Source organism: Lissotriton helveticus, chromosome 2_1 (genome assembly GCF_964261635.1).
Source record: "Lissotriton helveticus chromosome 2_1, aLisHel1.1, whole genome shotgun sequence".
Taxonomy (NCBI): domain Eukaryota; kingdom Metazoa; phylum Chordata; class Amphibia; order Caudata; family Salamandridae; genus Lissotriton; species Lissotriton helveticus.
In genome coordinates, this window is record NC_136059.1 from 1,517,295,418 (window position 1) to 1,517,317,748 (window position 22,331).

At 48.6% G+C, this 22,331-nt stretch overlaps 1 protein-coding gene across 2 annotated transcripts in view; it reads right to left on the reverse strand.

Moving 5' to 3' along the window:
* The window catches only part of LOC144818734 (zinc finger protein 484-like), a 253,023-nt gene that overhangs the window by 212,143 nt on the left and 18,549 nt on the right, over positions 1-22,331 (reverse strand). For both annotated transcript variants that reach the window (XM_078676426.1, XM_078676425.1), the window contains exon 2: positions 14,826-14,952. In XM_078676426.1, the coding sequence (XP_078532552.1) occupies positions 14,826-14,952 (127 nt within the window). The remainder of the gene's footprint in view (positions 1-14,825; positions 14,953-22,331) is intronic.

Consider the following 22,331-nt stretch of genomic DNA (forward strand, 5'->3'; position numbering starts at 1 on the left):
CTAGGAAGGTGTCCCTTAATGCTCGCCATAGGCTTATACATTTTAAATTCTTACAAAGAGTATATTATACCCCTGAGCGATTATGTAGATACGGCCTCCGGGGCTCAGCGGAGTGCGAGCGCTGTCATGCCCAGGTGGCGGACTTCATGCATCTGGCGTGGTCCTGCCCGGGCATTAACAAATTCTGGGCTGACGTCTTTGCAGAGCTAGGTCAGATATTGGAGACTGAGTTGCCGATTGACCCGGCGTTGGCATTACTAGGTTATTCCAGACTCCTCCGACCGGCGATACGTCGCATGGCAGACTTGGGACTAATCCTAGCCCGACGTGCGGTGGCGCGATGTTGGATGCGGGGACCTCTCCCGACCGTAGGTGGCTGGTCCAGAGATATGCTATATGGGTGTACCCAGTCGCAGCTCTATAGCGAGCTTCTCCCACCAATCAGCAGACCCAAAAACTTCTGGGACTTGTATCTTACGTATGCGGCCCGAAGGGAGGATGTGGATTCAGTGCAGGAGGAGAATGAGGAGAGACAGAGCGAGGATGGGGGCACTGGGATTCCCGATCCAATGTAAAGCGAAAGAGTGGGTCATGAGGGTCCGAGTGCCCGAATGGGCGAATACACAGGGACCTTGAGTACTTGATGGAGGCGTTTCCCCCGAGCACTACTGGTTGCAGGTCATGCATAGTGGGGATTGTACTGGGGGGAGGGAGTCACGGCGGAGTGGGACAGACGTAGAGGAGGGCGGAGATAGGGTGGACAGGGCATGGAGGCGCTAAGGTTCTGGGAGGGGGGCAGAGGTACACACAGGGGCAGGTAGAGTGGGGGGTGGAGTTGGGGGGGGAAGTTTTAAGGGGCGATTATTGTTGGGTTAGAGGTTCGGACAGGCATACCACACCACTACATCTAATTTCACGCAGACATCGAGTGTGCACCAACATGGGCGGGCGAGACCGAGACAGGGAGTTCGAGTTACCTTTGTCCCGTTAGTTACGCTGCATGACGGCGGCATAGAGGTTACTGACCATTGGGAGGCGGCAGGTCTGATTCGTCGAATGATCCTACTGCGATTGTATTGTTGATCTTTTACATTGCTGCCGGCCCCAGGGTTGTAGGCGTGGAGCTGTGTGTATGTGCTGACACCGAATAAAAGTTAATAACCCAAAAAAAAAACAAAAAAAAAAAAAAAATCTCCTACGTGACGTAGGGGAATCCCTCGAGAGAATGGGAGGCAATACAGATGCAGAAGGTAATGGAGACTGAAATGTAGATGGCTGAGAAACAAAAGTGGAAATTGGTAGAGGTGGGGACTGAATCATAGGCTGGGAAGACGGAGCAGAAACAGGCAGGGAAGCATTAACGGTTTGAACCTGTTGCTGAATAATCGGCAAGTGAGCAGCCACTGGTTGAGCAATAGGAGGGAGCAACAAAGGTGCAGTAGGATTTTGAGCATAGGGCGGAGGTGAATTCAATAAACAAGACATCAGAGAATCTTCTTCTAATTCCTTATTTTTAACTGAAGGGGAAGTAGGCAACACCGGATAGCATCTATCTATCGCCATACGATGGACATATTTTGTGCTTTCTTATCCTTTTTCGCTTGCTTAATTTCTTTCTGTTTGGCTTCTTTACGCCAGAGGCGGAACGAGTCAAACATTGCCGGCCGGGCTTTTCGGTTAAACAGGATTGTTTCGAATTATCTAGTTTAGCGGAGTCAAAGCTACCATTTGGGGGCCATCTCAAAACTCCACTATTTTTCGTGTATCAGACCCATGTCTTGTTAAAGGTAATGGGATCAATACCATGTTTGGAATAGAGCTCATAAGTGGGAGCTCCAACTGGAGGAATCGGACACGAATCTTCCAACTGGGAATCCCTCATACAACCTAAACAAATTCTTCTGAACTTACTTAACCCAGGCATCGTTACTTCTCAAGGTTATTCACAAACAAGGGGTATAATTCAACAGTAAGTAAGTAACTTTTTATTGTTTAGGTTAATTAAAACCATTACAAAAAATACATTAAAACAATCTCCACAAGTAGAATTAAAAGAGAAAATGTAAAAGCAAGAAATTTTAGTTAAAAAGTAACATTACTAAAATCAATAAACGTGAGTGGCAAATTGTTCATAGCAGCTGGTCACAGCCTGAAATTTCCTCTTTAGCCGACTGCCTGGCATGGTAGTTTCCGTTCTGCTAGTATCAGAAATTTCACCAGCTTCCCATTTAGCGGTGGAAGACCAGGATCAAAACAAGCAAGGACTGCTTGTCTGCGTGAGCGGATACTTAGTTCGTTAAAGGCTGTTTTTAACAGTGCTGCTCTCTCCTCGTTCAGCCTCGAGCAAGTGCATAGTAAATGTTCTAAGTCTTCGACTCCTATTCCGCACAGCCGGCATCTAGTCCCATAGTTCGTTCTCAGCCACGGTGGTAGATATGGAATGGCAGGTAGGATCCCCAACCTATGTTTTAAAAAGGCTTCTTTTGTTTTCCAGCCATATCCCAGACCAAAATATGCTTGGAGCCCCGGTGTTTTGTATGTCCACAGAGTCATCCAGGCATGACGCCTGTGAGAAAAGGTGGCTTTGTCTTCCACATGAGAATGTCTTTTTAAGCTCTTGTTCGCTGCGTGCTTAAATTGTGCATGCGATAGGGGAATCTCCCATAGCTCCTTTAGACCTGTAATACTCAGGGACTCCTCTAAGTATTTTTTCGCCAGTGTTCCAGAGGAGTTGGTCAGGTATTGCCAGAGCTGTTGATTCAAGGAGTTTTCCGGTGAATTCTTTATTTTGTGCCAACACTTTATATATGACCCTCTACGTGCAAGCATTTGGCTCGTCAGACCAAATTCAACAGAACAGTACAAACGTACTCACCCCTTGGCTTCAGTAATTGCAATAACAATCAAAACCCCAAAAAAACAAAACAAAACAAAGGATTGTGGGAGCGAACCACCAAATACTTAACTAAGGATCGTCCTACACCAGCGAAGGTCCGTCTATCGTCTCGCTTTACCAAACATCATCAGAAGGGTCCAAGGCAGGAGACAGTCAGGGCAGCAGTCTTCAGTAGCCATTGGAAAGGAGTAGCCGCGCTGTCAAAGACCGTCGGTCCACTTGCGACATACAGGGGTCGATCACGTGGTGCGAGTCCTCCAGAATTTTCTTGCGGGGCTCCTCACGACCCTCGGGCTTAACCGCTACCTCTGAAGTCGCCCCACGTGGGCGCCAGTTGGAGAACCGCAGCCTTAAGGCCCGGTGGCGCAGGGTACGCCTAAAATCCCCGGGATTCACCTGCCTTGTCAAATACAGAGACACGGATTCTTCGTCTGGCGTAGAAGATGGTATTTATTAGCTGCAGCTAGTACAGTGGTCTTAGAAGTCGTCAGTATAACGAGGTTCAAAAGAGACTGCCACTTAACTCCGTGGCGCACAGGTTTATATATGGTACAATACAATGCAAAATACGATCCCACAATAGCAGGAGACATAAAGAAATGTTACAAACAATGCCTTAAGCCCAAAGTAACTCAAGTTTCCCGGTTGTGTTTGTTACTCGACCCCTTGTGTAAATTATCGAGTGAATCCACACAATTCAATTTACAAGCAGAGAAAACACAGCTGTATGTGTTAAAAGAACAGTCGTGAAACAGGAGAATACATGAGACATATAGCGAAGGACAGCAGATAAGATAACCTGGAGGAAAGAATGGTGTGAGCCAACAAATAGTCCGGACGGGGATTTTATCAGCTCAGACAGGAATTAGTGTACTCGGCCAGACCCTGACACCCATAAGTAAACATGAGCAAAGAAGCCACCTGAGACGTGAAGGTGCAGGAAAACGACAAAAACATTGCGTTCGCCGCGCTGCCTGAGTGTGGGCAACACAAGATGGCGGCGATTACAAAATGGAGGCTGAACACGAACGAATTCGTAATTTACAGAACCTCACTGCCAAGCCATGTCTTCCCTGGACCGGAAACAAGCTTCCGAGGACCGGTTTCTGGCATTCCAGCCGTCTTCAGCCCGGCTAGCTTGAATCCAGTGGCAAAGTGAGCAAGGGACTCACGTCTGAGCATACCCTGCCACACTTATGGTGGCCAAAAGCGGTACAAAAGGGGGTGGTGATGGACGGAGAATCTGAATCAATCAAACACTCACACCCAGTCAAAAGATCTGGGTTTAATCCATCACCGTTCTTTAGCCCACTCTGCCACCCCAGTTCAGACATGGCTATATGCAAATCAGTCTGACCCTGTGCCTCATGGGAACAGTCCAGCCCGAACTGCTAAGCCAGGTCTTCCCTGGACCGGAAACAAGCTTCCGAGGACCGGTTTCTGGCATTCCAGCCGTCTTCAGCCCGGCTAGCTTGATTCAAGTGGCAAAGTAAGCAAGGGACTCACGTCTGAGCATACCCTGCCACACTTATGGTGGCCAAAAGCGGTACAAAAGGGGGTGGTGATGGACGGAGCATCTGAATCAATCAAACACTCACACCCAGTCAAGATCTGGGTTTAATCCATCACGATTCTTTATCCCACTCTGCCACCCCAGTTCAGACATGGCTATATGCAAATCAGTCTGACCCTGTGCCTCATGGGAACAGTCCAGCCCGAACTGCCAAGCCATGTCTTCCCTGGACCGGAAACAAGCTTCCGAGGACCGGTTTCTGGCATTCCAGCCGTCTTCAGCCCGGCTAGCTTGAATCCAGTGGAAAAGCGAGCAAGGGACTCACGTCTGAGCATACCCTACCACACTTATGGTAGCCAAAAGCGGTACAAAAGGGGGTAGTGATGGACGGAGCATCTGAATCAATCAAACACTCACACCCAGTCAAAAGATCTGGGTTTAATCCATCACCGTTCTTTAGCCCACTCTGCCACCCCAGTTCAGACATAGCTATATGCAAATCAGTCTGACCCTGTGCCTCATGGGAACAGTCCAGCCCGAACTGCCAAGCCATGTCTTCCCTGGACCGGAAACAAGCTTCCGAGGACCGGTTTCTGGCATTCCAGGCGTCTTCAGCCCGGCTAGCTTGAATCCAGTGGCAAAGTGAGCAAGGGACTCACGTCTGAGCATACCCTGCCACACTTATGGTGGCCAAAAGCGGTACAAAAGGGGGTGGTGATGGACGGAGAATCTGAATCAATCAAACACTCACACCCAGTCAAAAGATCTGGGTTTAATCCATCACCGTTCTTTAGCCCACTCTGCCACCCCAGTTCAGACATGGCTATATGCAAATCAGTCTGACCCTGTGCCTCATGGGAACAGTCCAGCCCGAACTGCTAAGCCAGGTCTTCCCTGGACCGGAAACAAGCTTCCGAGGACCGGTTTCTGGCATTCCAGCCGTCTTCAGCCCGGCTAGCTTGATTCAAGTGGCAAAGTAAGCAAGGGACTCACGTCTGAGCATACCCTGCCACACTTATTACGGTAGGAAGCAGTACAAAAGGGGGTGGTGATGGACGGAGCATCTGAATCAATCAAACACTCACACCCAGTCAAGATCTGGGTTTAATCCATCACGATTCTTTATCCCACTCTGCCACCCCAGTTCAGACATGGCTATATGCAAATCAGTCTGACCCTGTGCCTCATGGGAACAGTCCAGCCCGAACTGCCAAGCCATGTCTTCCCTGGACCGGAAACAAGCTTCCGAGGACCGGTTTCTGGCATTGTATGGTAAGGAGTGCCCAACTTGCCAGAAAAACAGTAGGCATGTATTCCCTAGAGTACCGCCCTACGTCCCTTACCCATTATCAGTGAACCCTTCTCTTGTGTGGGTATGGATATCATTAGGGCCCCTACTTCCCTCCAAAAGCTATTGTAGATATGTGTTAGTACTGGTAGATTATGCCACCCATTTTCCCGAGGCAGTCTCCCTACGCCATCCCAATGCTATACACATCGCCAAAGCTATGGTCAATATTTTTTCTAGAGTAGGTTTCCCAAGAGAAATGATAACAGACCAGGGAACACCGTTTACATCCGACTTAAACAGGTCTGCATCAATCTAAACATTAAACAAATACGCACAGCTGCCTATCACCCACAAACAGACAGGTTGGTAGAAAGGTATAATGCCACTCTCAAAAATACGTTGAAAAAACTATTGGAATTGGAGACCTGAAGGTGGGAGGACATGTTACCCCTGGCCCTCTTTGTAATCCGGTGCAAGCCGCAGAAATGTATGGGGTACTCCCAGTTTGATTTACTGTATGGCCGTCCTCCCCGTCCCCTATTAGACATGGCTCGAGAAGAATGGGAGGAAATCCCAGAGGGGACTAAACCCCTTCGTGAATATATACTGAACCTAAAAACCCACCTACAGGAAATCCGTTCCATGTGGAACAGGCCCAAGAAACCCAGATGCATCATTATGATAGAAACGCCAGAGAAAGATCCCTGAAGGTTGGTGAATACGCCCTGCTTATGATGCCTTCTTCAGATCACAAACTTTTAGGGCAGTGGCAGGGTCCTTATCGAGTGGTGGAGGTGGTCACCCCTGTAACCTATTGTCTTGAAATGGATCCCAACCGAACGTCCAATACTCAGGTCTTTCACGTGATTTTATTAAAGAAGTGGGAGGGAGACGTACCCAACACAGTGAGCCTAGTTAGGAGCACTCCCCTTCCTATTCTGTAAGTCTGGATCTCGACCTAACCGAAATCCTGATAAATGTCCTCCATGTGAAGTCAGAGCCATTATAGGAAGTGTTCACTACGGTTCCGGGGCGCACCACCTTGTTTGAGCACTCCATTAACACCACACCCGGGAAGAAGGTAAAATTGCGCCCCTATTGACTACCAGAATCCCGCAGACAGGCGGTCGAAAAGGAAGTACAACAGATGCTAAAGATGGGAGTAATAGAGCCTTCAACCAGTGAATGGAATTCGCCCATCGTACTAGTGCCAACGCCGGATGGGTGCATCCGCTTTTGCATTGATTTCAGGCAGGTTAACAAAATCTCACAGTTTGACTCCTACCCATTATCACTGGTGGACGAAATAATAGAGAGGTTGGCCCAAGCACGTTACGTCAGTACGCTGGATCTTAGTAAAGGATACTGGCAGGTACCCCTAGGAAGGCAAGATAGGGAGAAGACGGCCTTTTCTACGCCAGATGGTTTGTATCACTTTACTGTCCTACCCTTCGGATTGCACGGGTCCCAGCTACTTTCCAACGTTAAATGAATATGGTGCTACGGCCCTGTGCTGATTATGCTGCAGCATACATTGACGATATCGTCATATACAGCACAACCTGGGAACAACATTTACACCACCTTGCTACTGCCATTCAAACCCTGAAGGACAGTGGTCTGACCCTTAATCCTGTCAAAAGCAAACTAGCGGCCAGGTCAGTGAAGTACTTAGGGTATCTCCTTGGGGAGGGCCTAAAAAAAAAAAAAACGAGAAGGTAAACGCCATCGCCAATATCCCTTTTCCCAAAACAAAGAAAGATCTCCGAGCGTTCCTGGGTATATTGGGTTACTATAGATGGTTTATCCCCGATTTCTCCCAAAAAGCAGCACCCTTGACAGATCTCCTGCAGAAGAACATAAATACCGAGAAGGTGTTACGCCAACCTCTGAGCCACCATTTGTCGGCGTTTCACTCTTTGAAAACCGCTATCACTTCCAAACCAGTTCTGCTAAGTCCAGACTATAATAAGCCCTTTATTTTTTACAAACTGACGCATCGGATCACGGATTAGGCGCTGTATTATCCCAGACCGACGACCAGGGTCAAGAAAAGCCTATACTCTACATTAGTAGAAAACTGTTTCCCAGGGAAATATGGTACGCAGTAATAGAGAAAGAAGCCCTGGCTATAAAGTGGGCCATTGATACCATTCGTTACTATCTAGAAGGGAGGGAGTTCACACTCTATACAGACCACGCTCCTCTACTCTAGAATGACTGTCCCATAACAAAAGGCCATAACGACAGGATTATGAGATGGCTCTTAGCCTTACAACCTTTCCGATTTACAACTTTATCGAAAAGGGAAGGAACAATCCAATGCTGACTTTCTATCTTGTTACCCCCTTGAGTCTTTTCTTACGAGCAAGAAAGTTAGGGAATATAAAACTTTATGAATAAGGGGAATGTGAGGAGGTGGCCTCTGGCGACACCTTGCCCCTCCTCCCGTCATGCCTGAAACCGAACAGTCCCGTTTCTTGAAGGCAGGGAGAGAAAGAGTTAATCTCTTCCACTGCCTCTTGCAGACAGGGAGGAGTCCCGTCTGTGAAATGCGGGAGCCAATGGAAGGACAGGAAGGCGGGTCCCGTGGAGTATGAAAGGATCCCTGGAGAACAACTCGGGAGTTCTCGTACCGGAAGGAGAAGTACGGAGAACCGCGGAGAAGGACCAGACAGAGGACGAGAGCAACAAGGAGGACAGAGGAAAGGAGAACGAGAAGACCAGCCCGATGCTTTCCAAAAGCCTGAGGAGGAAGCAGAGCTCTGGACTGAAGAGTGGTGGACGCCCCCGGTGGACGCTGACGAGCCGCCGCAATCCAGGAGGGTTTCGGCTGACGCGGTACGTGACTCAGGAGGGAGGGACGAGTAAGGGAGGGTGTTGAGGGTACTTAGAGAACAGGGCACTGTAAATATTTGCTTTACACAACCACTTTCACGTATCACTTGTTGATGTGAGCCTCCCCACACTCAGGCGCACTTGTAACCCTTGCAGCAATACCTCATAGCTTCCGTGTTCCTCCGCTTTACTACGTGTCCAAACTGCCTTAAGTCTGTCTCAGTTTGAACCCTCCCCTTTTTTTTTTGTTGACACCGACATCCCCTCAGTACTTAACCCAGTTAGGCTGTCACCGGCCAGTCTTTAGAAAACGACGAAGGGTGTACCCCATCTCGGTGAAAGGTTCTCAATTGGAAGAAACTAAGGCCAGGTTATTTACCGCCATTTTTGTCTGTATTTTTCTGAGGCTACCGGGGTGCGTGACCACATCAAGACCACCAGCCAAGGGGGAACGCCCCTGAGAGCATTGCAGGAGCCCTACAAGGAAGAAGACCTCGGTGAATCAACTTCCAGGCCATTCAGTGATCAGACTTTGTTGTATATGAATAAATCCTGACACCATTGATCCACGAATTCGGCCTCCTCACTTCTTTCGCCCATCCCCCTCACAAGAACCATAGAGGCTCTTTTGGCAAACATTTGTGCTTCCACATCACTGAAATGGAAGGATGCTTTGCCTTTGGTATTAATGAGTATACGAAATATCCATGACAGAAAGACTGGTTTATTCCCAAACAAGATCTTAAAGGGGAGTGCAATGAGATTGCCTGCTGTACCTGCAAATGCACCTGTAAGCATCACAAACTACATGATACTCAATTACTGCAAGGGATTGGCTGATGTGCTGCATTCCGTTATTTACCAGGTTCCAGCTACCACATAAGGCAAGCATCGAGATTGGGTCGTGCTCAAGAAGCACGTTCGGAAGATTTGTCTAGAAGCGAGATTGAAAGGCCACTTTCAGGTAATCCGCGTCAAGAACCTAGTGTGCTGGAGTACCAAACTGGGTGCAAGCTTTGCACACTCAAAGAGTCAGAAATCTGTATGAACAAGCATTTGCAATGCATAAGGTTTCGCATTTTTAAAGTTTGAGCTATTGGCTTTGCTAATAACGACACCCCGTCTATGGTTGTGTACCCTTTTACTCACTGTGGACAGCAAGATGAAAAAGTTGCTCAGGGGTCCATAACACGAAGGTGCAAGAACTCAGTGTGGTTGTTTCTCACTCACATAACCACTGAGACGAGAATATGTATAGGTTTCAGGCTTCACGGGATTGCCACTGAAATGATGTCCATAAGAAATTGAAGAAAATCCATCATCAGGGGCTATATCGGAAGAGCTGGTTTGAGGAGCTGCTCTAAATTACAAAGGCGCAAATAACAGTCACGTGAATGCGCCTGGGTGAAGGAATAACCACGGCTAAAAAAGCGGCTATGCCACTTTAAGAAAATAACTGCAGTGACTAAGGCGGCTGATTCAGAAAGAAGCAACTGCCGTGACTGAGGCGGCAAATCCAGAAAGAAACAACCGCCGTGACTGAGGCGGCAACGACTAATCTGCGTGAATAAATAAAGTTGTAGTGCGCACGTAGCACTAAAAAGAAAAACGAATCGGGCAGAAAAGCATCACCGCCGCTACTCGTAAAAACAAGCTGGAAAAGCTCCGAGTCCCATTTGGAGCAGTGCGTGAAGGTGACGGACGGCTGACTCCTGCTTGCGCCCGACATGTCCACTGGCCCCTCATTCTTCAGTTAAAGACCATCTACCTTCATTGACTAAGGGTGCCCTATACTGGCCAGGTAAGTGGGGGTTACGTATTAGGTAACATTTTGAGGTGGGGGGGCACTGTGCCGCACTTTACTTCATTTAGCATACAGGTACTACTCCGCTGATCAAGCCAACGGCCTAGCAAAAGGGCCACTCACGGCAAAAATCTATAGTGCGCGTTGTTTGTGATTGGCTTGGCGTGAACGGGTGCGCGCGGGAAATGCGACCAGTGGCGCTCCGCTGAAAAGTGTATGTTCTGAAACGCTCTGCAGGTGGCGGGAGGAGGACGGGGCGGGGCACGAAATGCCAGCGAAAAGTGCCTTTCTCTGGGATACAGCGGTTCGAGGCCCGGCGCACCACTCTGGAAGAGTCCGAGGACCGGCAGTATTCTCAGGATTTAACATTTAAAAGGCAAGTTTAATGGAACTTACATATGTTAACAACAGACTGCCATGGTGTTGGGGTCGGGCACACATGTATCTCAGTAGCAATTGATAGATTCAACAGCTGGGCTAGTAATAGCATTTCTGGGTTTGTGGGCGAGACCTCTATACCGCCCGGATGCATAGGCCTGGAGGAAAGAATTTTAATGTTTGCTGCTTGGATTTCATCAGGGTTTGTTGCTTAACTACTCGTTGACGTGCAGTGATGATTTATTTTAATAAAATAGACATTTTTCACACTCTTCCCGTTCGCTGGAGGCATGCCAGCAGTGACGACATATAGAGTTGCTAAAGTGGCTTCATTTCAGTAATAAAGCGATTTACAAATTTTCTCCTTATAAACAAACACGTGCAGGCTAGTAAATGAATGAGCAGGGTGTCTACCTTGGTTCTAGGAGGCAGGTCACGAGCCGTTAACAGGCTAGGCACAATAAAAGCAACAAACATCATGCAATAATAAAATTAATGCAACTCCTATTAATGGAAGACAGAATATGGTATTTTAATACTGAGGTCACTGGCTTGACTATGAGCAAAGACCGATATGTGTAGAGGCTCTACGCTTCAGTCATGACAATTGTAAAACAGTTGCATATTCACCCATAAACACAAGTGCAGTGCACAGCGAACTGCACGGAGTTCACATCGGTGTTGCGTTTTTCATGAGCACCCGTAGGAGAGTCGTTCAGCAGGAGAAGTGTTTACAGAAGACATTTTTAACACAAGTCTCCCCCCCACTTCTCCCAGCACCCCCCATTGAAATGGAGTAAGAAGCATTTTCTAAAAGTGAACATGACCTATTCCTGAAAAACCTCATAACTTGCACATCAGCATTGATTCACAGATGCTTTACAGAAAAAAACACAGAAGGCAACAAGCGGCGGTGAAAGTGATCGCGAAACTGAAAGGGAACGGTATTGTAAAACAAACTCGCGAGTGGTGCGCGTGTCACAACAAGACATGTGGTTTCAATTATCGTGCCCGTGTCTGGGCACGATAATTGAAACCACATGCCATGGTGCGCATAATAGACACCAATAGGCCAGGGGCGGAGCAATGCGCCCGCCTTTGGCCAATTGCGTGCTGTCTTTTATAAAAAGACGCCCGCAAAGCCAAATCGCGTGTGCAATTCTTAGGGCGATTTTGAAACCCCCTCCAAGAGGTCTCTCGCTGCGCGAACAGTGCTGCGCACTGCAACGCTAGGCGCAAGACCTAATAATTAGCGTTCTTTGAGCCAAAACTAAGTGCACAGGTGAATGCGTTACAACAAGCTGAACCAACTAAAAGCAGCAGTGACACAAAGATCATAGCAAAAGACACACAGATGATGGACGGAATGTAGAGCAAATCAAAAATGCCCCCCCAGTCAAGAGATCTGGGCTAAATCCATTGTTCTTTTGCTCACCATACCACCCCAGTTTAGACCCAGCCATATGAAAATTAGTCTTGACCCTGTTCCTCATGGGAACAGTTCAGCCTGAACTGGAAAGCCAGGTGCTCCCCGGAACGGACACAAGTATCCTGGGACGGGTTTCAGGGCATCCATCCTCACCAGCTAGGCTAGCTTGAATTCAGAGGCACAGTGAGTCCGGGACCCACATCTGGGCATACCCAGCGCACTTAGGGCGAGAAAGCAAAAGACACACAGAAAATGGACAGAATGTAGAGCAAATCAAACATTCACCGCGTCAAGAGATCTGGGTTAAATCAATCATTCTTTTGCTCACCATGCCACCCCAGTTTAGATCCAGCCATATGCAAATCAGTCTTGACCCTGTGCCTCATGGGAACAATCCAGCCAGAACTACAAAGCCAGGTCCTCCATTGACCGGAAATGAGCATCCTGGAACCAGTTTCGGGGCATCATCCCACATCAGCCAGGCTAGCTTGAATCCAGTGGCACAGTGAGCCCAGGACCCACGTCTGGGCATTCCGAGGGCACGCAGGGCAAGAAAGTAAAAGACACCGAAGATTGACGGAATGTAAAGCAAATCAAACATTCTCCCCACTCTGGGTTAAATCCATTGTTCTTTTGATCACTGTGCCACCCCAGTTTAGACCCAGCCATATGCAAATCATTCTTGACACTGTGGTTCATGGAAACAGAACAGTTCGAACTGTAAAGCCAGGTCCTCCCTGGACCGGAAACAAGCATCCTGGGACCGGTTTCGGGACATCACCCCTCATCAGCCAAGCTAGCTGGAATCTAGTGGCACGGTGAGCCTGGGACCCACATCTGGGGATACCCAGTGCACGTAGGGCGAGAAAGCAAAAGAAACACAGATGATGGACAGAATGTACAGCAAATCAAACATTCACCCACAGTCAAGAGATCTGGGTTAAATCCATCGTTCTTTTGCTCACTATGCCACCCCAGTTTAGACCCAGCCATATGAAAATCAGTCGTGACCCTGTGCCTCACAGGAACAGTCCAGCCCAAACTGCAAAGCTAGGTCCTCCCTGGACCGGAAACAAGCATCCTGGGACCGGTTTCGGGGCTGAACCCCTCATCAGCCAGGCTAGTTTGAATCCAGTGGCACAGTGAGCCGGGACCCACGTTGGCATACCCAGCGCACTTAGGGCGAGAAAACAAAAGACACACAGATGATGGACGGAATGTAGAGCAAATCAAACATTCACCCCTAGTCAGGAGAGGGTTAAATCCATGTCCCCAAAATAAAAATTGCCTTGTAAGATACACAGTTACAAAGGAAACAAGGCAATCATTTAGAACCACTTAGGCCTCAAGGACCCGGGAACAAATGGCAGTTGCAAAGCTGAATCCATCAATTCCCCTTGAGATCTCCAAATTAGAAAGAAATAAGACAGTCTAAAGTGTGGACATGGGGCCGGCACTGCGGCATATCCCTCTTTAGTGCCTCATGAACCAATATGTAGGCACAGTGGACTTCAGAAATGCAGAATATCAGCCAGACATGACAAAGTTTGTGAGCATTTATATGCTGCACGCTGAGTGGGATTGTGGTCCAAGCACTAGAGATTAGCATCTCTTTTCTTACAACATCTAGAGTGAAACAGGCAGAGATCTGTGTCCTTGCTCTCTATCACATTTCTAAACCAACCCCACCACCTGTACCACCTTGGATGATCAGAGACTTTGCCAGGCCTAGCCAAGTGCTAGCCCATTTGAAGTCACAACGGCAGCCTGAAATTATTGCTACAGCTCTGGCAACCTATCTGCTGTTACCCTGTCTCTTAGCAACCAGTTGATGACCTAAGTCTCGAACCCTAGTGTTTACCTCCTCCCACAAGGCCAACGTCTTTAGAAAAATAAGTGACTGATACCTTGTACCCCCATGCGGCACCTTCTTTCCACTCTCTCTGGAAGCAGAAAGGCATGTATGCCCCTACAATGCTCCAGAGCAGTGTTTTGACAATGTACCAGCACCAAGGACTCGAATAGACTCCTGCTCATCTAGAGACAGGTGCAACAGGTCACATGTCGACCGGCCCTCAAAGCAAAGCTATACTTTGCTGATTTATCCCTCCATCAGGGCAGACTGTACACACAGCTCTTATCTGTCACACTTAGCAGAATCATACCTCAATTTGCACTGTCAGAATAAACATGCCTCACTCGTCACAGATAGTGGAGCTATCCCTCTCCATTGGTAAAATAACCCAAAGCTCTCGAGACTGATGAGTAGGAAACTCCTTCTGTTACCTGACCCACGTACATTATATTTTCATCCGCTTCAGGCACACTGGACAATATCATTGACCCCAGATGTGTTAATAATTTTCCAAATTCAGGAAAGTCTTTTTTTGGAAGAAAATGAAGCATGAAGTGACAATGAAGTATAGTAGGGGGTGAATCGTTTTCAGCTTTTACAAGCCACAAAAAAATACCTATAGTTTACAGATCTACACCAAAAAGTTGGATTGGACAATGCAGGCTGCGTAACAAATACAATCATACTGAATGTGTTAATGAGTCAACTACTGCAACTTGAATAAATAAATCAAACTACTCCATGAGAAGCAAAAATACAAACAAGGCCATATATTTGCGAGCTTGTACAACGTTTAGAAAACAAAGACAGTCACGCTTTACCCAGAGAGACCAAAGCCTGGTGAATGTCCTTCATCACGTTCCTGTAAAGTTCCTTCTGCCATTCGTGCAAAAGCTTCCACTCCTCATCAGAAAAATAGGCAGCAACATCCTGGAACGTAATTGGTGTCTGAAAGAAAATGTTTTGAAGTCTTATGTTTTTATATGTCACTTTCTACTAAAGGCTTACAGCTAAGCAGCACGGTAAACACACAAGAAACAGTAACCAATTTGATCAAATACATGCACCCAATTGTTTGACTGACAACTATTGCCAAATATATGCAGACTTCTATTGCCAGATATTTTAGGCTGATTAATGAAGTATGATACCGAGGGCCACTGGAATTATGCAGCAGGGTTGAGTAAATTATGTGGCAAAAAAAGCCAAATTATGGTGCGCAATGTGGCACATTTTCTGATAGCCTCACTTCATTATTTTGTACTTTTTACACTTTTCAACACTGTCTAGGGATTGCGAGTACCTCATTAGTACCTGTTTAATACCCAAATATAGCAATAAGCAACAGAAAGGTGACCAGTCAATCTCTGATAAACCCTTCTACTGCGTGGCATCACGTGTCACTACATTTTCTGTAACTTTTGAACCATTTGAGTTAGGTCCAGGAACGCATTTTTTGTTGCATCTGCAGATTATGCAGCAGATAACAAACTATGTGGGAAATCTATAAATTATGTGAAAATCGCTACAGCTGCACAATCGCATAATTCCGGTGGCCTGAGCAAACATCCTGTAAATATACTGCAATAACAGAATCAGCTCTTGTTAATAATGTGCTCATTAGAAGGTACGTCCATTGCTAGAACTTGCCTGTAATGCCCACTAAAAGCAAATTCTGACTTAACAATACTGCCACAAACTACGCAAGTGAGCCTGTGAGTCGGCGCCGGAGCTGGACACTGGATGTTGGGCGCCAGAGTGTGGTCCCGGTCCCCGGTTTTGTTCGCTGCAGCGGCCGCTGTTGAATCAGCCCCAGGACTGCCAGCCACTGCTGTAGGCGAGAGGGGCTTGTGACCCTGTGAGCTGCCCTGCCCGGGGGAAGGGGGGGGGGGGGGGAGTTAGCCGTGTTGCAGTGGGAGAGTGAGAGGAGCCCTGTCTGTCTGCATGCCTGTGCCGGTCTCCCCCTGGGTGTGACGGGATTGACGGCAACGGTGCTTGGCGGTGGCCGGGGGCCAGGGGGTACCAGCTGGAGCCACAGCAAGTAAAAGGAGTTGACCGGCGTTTGGATTTTGGTCCGGTGTTCTCCAGTGTTTCCCGTCCACACCCTTTTTGTGCGAGCCTGTAGTGAAGGCAGGCAAGTAAATGGCTACTTCCCTGGCGTCGCCGAGTAGATTGCTACTACTGATTATATTGCTCCAGGGGTTGGTGGCGAATACTGGGGGCAGTCAGTGGTCACAACCCTTGTCAGGTGAACTTCTGTGACTCTGATCAAATAAAAATAAAAAATGGTTAAAAAGGGAAAAGCAAAAGAAAAATACAACTAGAAAAGGTGAATTGTGAGGTCAGGATATGAGAGAGAGAGAGAGAGAGAGAGAGAGAGAGAGAGAGAGAGAGAGAGAGAGAGAGAGAGAGAGAGAGAGAGAGAGCGTACCCTTTCCTCTGATAAAAAGGAAGAAAAAACCTCAAGGCTCGACGGCAAAGTCCAATAAAGCAAAAACTGGGGGGTGGCTCAATCGTAATCTCACCAGTGTTCCGAATGTTTGCAAAATTAATTAACAACCAAGTCAATTTGATTTTTTTAAAGATCCAGTGGGCGCTATGCTATCCAATCACGAGAGACAGGACCATCTACCTGCACCGATTACACCAATAGGGAAAACAAACCCAATGAACGACCAAATTAACAATACTAAAGGGTCCATAGATTCAATTGGGACTCAGCCAGAACAAGAATTATCAATCATTAAAGCAAATACAACATGTAGAAATAAATCAAAATGATCAGGTAACAGTAAATACAAATATTGACCCCGCTGACATAGTCGCCTAGAATACAACATAATATAAATAAAAAAAGGAATTATTGGGAGGAGATAATCCAAGCCCTCAAGGCACGGTATCCCAGAACATGGTGGTAGACACATTGGAACACAGGACACTTAACAGTAAAGATAACATACAAACTCACTCAACAGTAGAGAGTGAAATAATCTCCAGCAATAGCCTGGAAAAAGACAACCTTTGTCAAAACCCTGACATCAATCATTCCGCAGCAGTAACTGACCCAGAACTATATGGGATATCTTTTGCAAAACATCACAACTCACATTAGAGGCACTGAATTATCAGTCAAATAAGATGGAGGTCCAAGTAGACTTGTTCAATATTATGGCAAAAGAAATATCAGGGATCGATCAAAAATTGGCTAATTTGAACACTTTAATATTGCTGGCCCAAGCCTATGCAACAACATTAAACACAGACTGTGGCTGTTGTCCAACAATTGACAAATTAGTGACAATCCCGGAAGTCCTGTCCACCCTAATTGAGGACCTAAAAACAAAAGTAACTAATGCAGGTGGTAATAAAATGTTTGCTATGCCTTGCAAATACTACGAAAAAGGATCCAAGTGAGGTCAGCACAAACACAAATACAGATTTAGTAATAGTTAACTGATAGCAAACAGCGAAAAGCTGGACAAAGGAAGGTAAGCAGGAAAATCTAACCAGTACTACGCAGGTTAACCTGTCACGGCGCATGAAGAAAAGACTAAGAAAACAACTGAAGTGCCAAAAGACTACACAAATTAGAAGAAGTTGGGGGCAGTCAAAGTATGTTTCGACAGAGCCAGTAACAAAATCGGCTCAAAATCAGGGTAGGCAATTGAATACAAAGCCATACCTGGGGGCGTGGCGAGCAGCCGGCGATGGCGGCAGCAAACTAGAGAGGCTCCCGGGGTAAGGTGGCATCCCGCATCAATCCGCATGTCTATCTGCTCATCGACAATCTCGGAAGGGATGGCCCGGGTGCGGTGACCATACGACCTCCAGCAGAGAAGTTTCGGAGCAGCGGCGCGCCGGAAATCGGAGGAAAACACGACTCCTGAAGGCGGCCTAGTGGCGCTGGGAAAGCAGCGAACGCTGGTTGAAGGGGCGCCCGGGCGGAAGTGAGACCTAGGCAAGGTGCGCCGACCGGAAGTGCTCGCAGTGCAATACGACTTGAGCGACACAGGCGGTAAAGAACCCGGCATTCCCACAGTCCCTCCGGAGGTGAAATACTTCACCCAAAGCAACCACAGGCATCGGCAGTGCGGACTGAAAACGGAGCCCGGAATTGATGCGACACCGCCGCCATTTTCCATATCCCACGCGACTTTGGAGACGAGCCTCCCACAAGTGCAGGTCCAGCCGGCACACGCCACGGCCTCATCGGGCCTGACAACGATAGCCTTCACCAGCGCTGCGACCGGAGTGGAGGTGCTGGCCCACCCGTCAAATTGAACCCTACTCAGCACGATCATTGCGCGTGATCCCATAATCGGGATACGTTTGAGACTTAAGAGACCCCGTCGATCTCCGCCTGGCGGAGCCCCACCAGGTGCGCCTGATAGTGAACACCTCATCGGCACTCGACAATGGTGGGCAGGGGGCCTAAGCATAATTCCACCCAGGCTAAGCTTGACAAATTTGCTTACGAAAAACAATCTCTCCCTGTGCCGGAGCAACGCAAGTCATTGACCAAAGGGTCGGAGGGAGACGGAGTAAAGAAAGCCACGCTGGATACTCATCGCCCTGGCCCAGGTGCAAGCGACGGTGGGGGCAACGGAAGTAACGCTCATTCGGGCTGACCTCCAGAAAATGAGTGAAAGGGTGAAGCAAGTGGAGGTGGTCGCCAAATCCCTGGTGGAGGATGTGTCGGACCTACAGAGGGACAAGGAGAAACTGCAGGCGGACAACAAGGTACTTAAGGAGAAGCTGGACGACCATGAAGGGCGCTCCAGGAGGAACAACGTTCGCATCCTAGGAGTTCCGGAATCGGAAACAAAAGGTGCCATGGATTTGTATGTGGAAGACTTGATCAAGACTCAGCTTAATCCTAAGGGCCTCTCGAACTTTTTTTCTGTGGAAAGGGTCCACAGGGTACCAGGAGGCCAGCCGAAACCAGGGGCCCCACCGAGACCGATCTTGGCAAGACTTTTCAATTTTCGCGATCGGGACGCCATTTTGCAAGCGGCGAGGGTGGCTCCGGCCATCCAAATCCAGAACTCGAGAATATCTTTCTTTCCGGACTATACGGCCGAAGTTTCGCGTCGGAGGAGAACATGTCTGGAAGTAAAGAGGACACTGCAAGAGAAGGAACTTCCCTACTCCATGTTGTTTCCAGCCCGGCTTCGAGTGGTCGCCGACAAAAAAGTCTGGTTCTTCGACTCCCCGGAGGCGGCCAGAGACTGGCTCGAAGGATGGCGCACCGCGGGACCTCCACGTAGGTCCAACAGAACGAACCACGGATATTGCGAGGATTGCCGGGCTGGGTCACAATCATCTGGCAGAGGAGACGCAAACAGATCACCGTCACATGACCTACCAGAGACTGAATGAGGGGACTAGTTCGGAAAATCTGCCTGCACAATAGACGCGGTCTCCTTTTCTTAACTACTATTGCATAAGAGTCGTGGGTGGACACTGGCCGGGGTGACCCTGATGAGAGCAGGGATGCCGCCTGCCCATTGAGACACTCTCACCCAACGTGCAAGTATTCCAGTTTTGGGATGGGTAAAGCGCTCTGCTCAGTTGGGGAGGCGGGCAGTTGAAGGTCCGTTAAGCAGGGAGGCAGGGAGGGGGTTGTTGGTTGTTTGTTAGGAATTCACAAAGATGGTCAAGGAATGGAATGTTATGGATGATTACTCTAGCGGATAAGATGGCCCCAGGGGTTCGGGTCCGTAACCTGGATACACTTCAATACGCCCATAAGTCGAGCAATGGCGGCTGGTCCGATACGTAGCTCGGAGGAGACCGGGTCGTGCTCACGTGGCTCCCCCCTACGAATACTGACATGGAATGTAAGAGGTTTGGGGGATAAGGTGAAACGTGGCCTGGTATTGACGGCATTGAAGAGGCAAAAGCCTAGCCTGGCACTGCTACAGGAGACACATTTAACTGGAGGGGCGACTAAGGCCTTAGACAGAAGAGGCTATAGAATGTTAGTCCACTCGGAATTCTCTTCGGGATCCCGGGGTACCGGCATCCTGATGAAGAAATCCTCGCAATTCATCCCCTTAGGCACAATGACCGACGGACAGGGCTGCTTCGCAGCAGTACAGGGGCAGTGGGAGGGGCGGCTTCTTAATGTGGTGTCGGTCTATATCCCACCGTCACTTCACTCAATAAAACTTCCGGCGCTGGGTGACTTCTTGCTGACCCTTCCCGAGGGAGATGTCATTCTTGGGGGTGATTTTAACGCTATAATAGACACGCAACTTGATAAATTCCCGGCGACTGCCCCGTCTGGGGGTCCTTCCCGGTTTCATAGATTTCTAACGGCAATGGGTCTTGTAGATGTCTGGCGACACGTCCACCCTCGAGATCAGCAGTACACATACCACTCCACAGTCCACAACAGCCTGTCACGGATAGATTACTTTCTGTCACTAGGTGACGGAATACAACACATAGATACCATTGACATACACCCTAGAGGCATCTCAGATCACTCCCCGATAACCCTAACAATCTCTACGCAAGAAAAGTCACGCAGACGTATCTATCCCGTACAAGCTACATATCTCAAGGTTCCGCAGGTCAGGAAGGCCCTCCGCAAAGCAACCACACAGTACTTTGAAGAAAATGTCGACTCTGTGGGATCTTCCGGGGTTCTGTGGGAGGCGTACAAGGCGGTTCTGCGTGGGCAGGCCATAAACTCAATCACGGGCCACAAACGGGAAGGGGCTGCTGAGCTGACCAGACTCGAATTGGCTCTTAGCGACGCAACAACACTACATGAGGCAAACCCAACATTGGACACGGCACACACCCTTTCACTGCAACAGCAGTTATACACAGATCACCTCCGACACCAAGTGAGGGATCAAATAGCAGACACACAGAACAGGATTGATGACGTCGGAGATAAGGCGGGTAGGATGCTGGCCTGGCTAGACAAGAGAGGGGGTAGCGCAAGGGGTATCCAACAGGTGACAGCCAGCCAAGGTGTACTTCAGTCGAGCCCTGAGCAGATAGTGGAGATACTGGCGGAGCACTTTGAAGGGGTCTACACCCCCGACCAGATTATTTCCACCGATCTGGCGGGGGCAGCTTTGGAACGGATAGTAACCCCGACATTGAACCCGGAGGCGAAAGCTGAACTGGATGCGGACATAACCAGGGAAGAGATACAGAGGGCGATCCGAGCGCTGAAGCCTGGCAAGGCGCTCGGTCCAAATGGCATCCCGATAGGTTTTCGGACTCGGCCTGATACCATTCTAAGTGGCCATTTGTTGGCCATGTATAAAGACTGTCTAGAGCAGGGCGAACTTCCGCTTGATCAGAGGATAGCTACCATAGTAGCGATTCCCAAGCCTGGGAAGCCACAGGAGGAATGCTCCTCTTACCGCCCTATCTCATTGCTGAATGCGGAGGTTAAAATCCTGGCCAAACTCCTGGCTTCCCGGTTACTGTCACATCTGCCGGATCTTATACATCCGGATCAGTCCGGATTTATGCCGCACAGGAACACGGCGATGAACCTCCGCAGGGTGCACGGAGTGCTTGCAAGGGCAGACAAGATCCCAGATCGGGCGGTCATACTGGCCCTGGATGCCAAAATGGCCTTTGACCTAGTTGAATGGAACTATCTCTTTGAGGTCCTAGCTCGCATGGGCTTTGGCCCAATCTTCATCTTGTGGATCAAACTACTGTACACGAAGCCGGTCGCTCACGTGGTCGCGAACGGACATATCTCGCGGACGTTCCCCTTGGGGAGGGGCACCCGTCAGGGTTGCCCCCTCTCACCTTTGCTCTTTGCGCTCGCCCTGGAGATTTTGATAAGGCAGACTCCGTTACTTACGGGAATAAGGTGGAAGGAGGGATGGGAGGATCGACTCTCCCTCTATGCAGACGATATGCTGGTGTATTTAACTGACCCTGAACATGGGGTGCCAGCTCTTCTAGACCTCTGTAACGATCATGGTACAGTATCGGGGTACACGATAAACTGGAATAAATCAGAAATGTATGTTTAGAAAGGCCTGCTCCCAGAGTTGGGCGTAGACTGCCCACTAAGGGTGGCTGGCTCCTCCTTTAAATATTTGGGGATCCACGTTACAAAGGATCCTACGGAGTTCGCACGCGTGAATCTGGCACCACCTTTGGAACGATTGAAACAGGACGTCAAATTCTGGGCGGGATTGCCTTTGACGATGCTAGGCAAAGCGGCGCTCTATAAGATGATGTCCCTTCCCCGTTTTTTATATATACACTGGAGAATACGCCATACCCGGTGTCTCCGGGATACTTTAAGAAGGTGGCAGCCTTGGTATCAGGATTGCTGT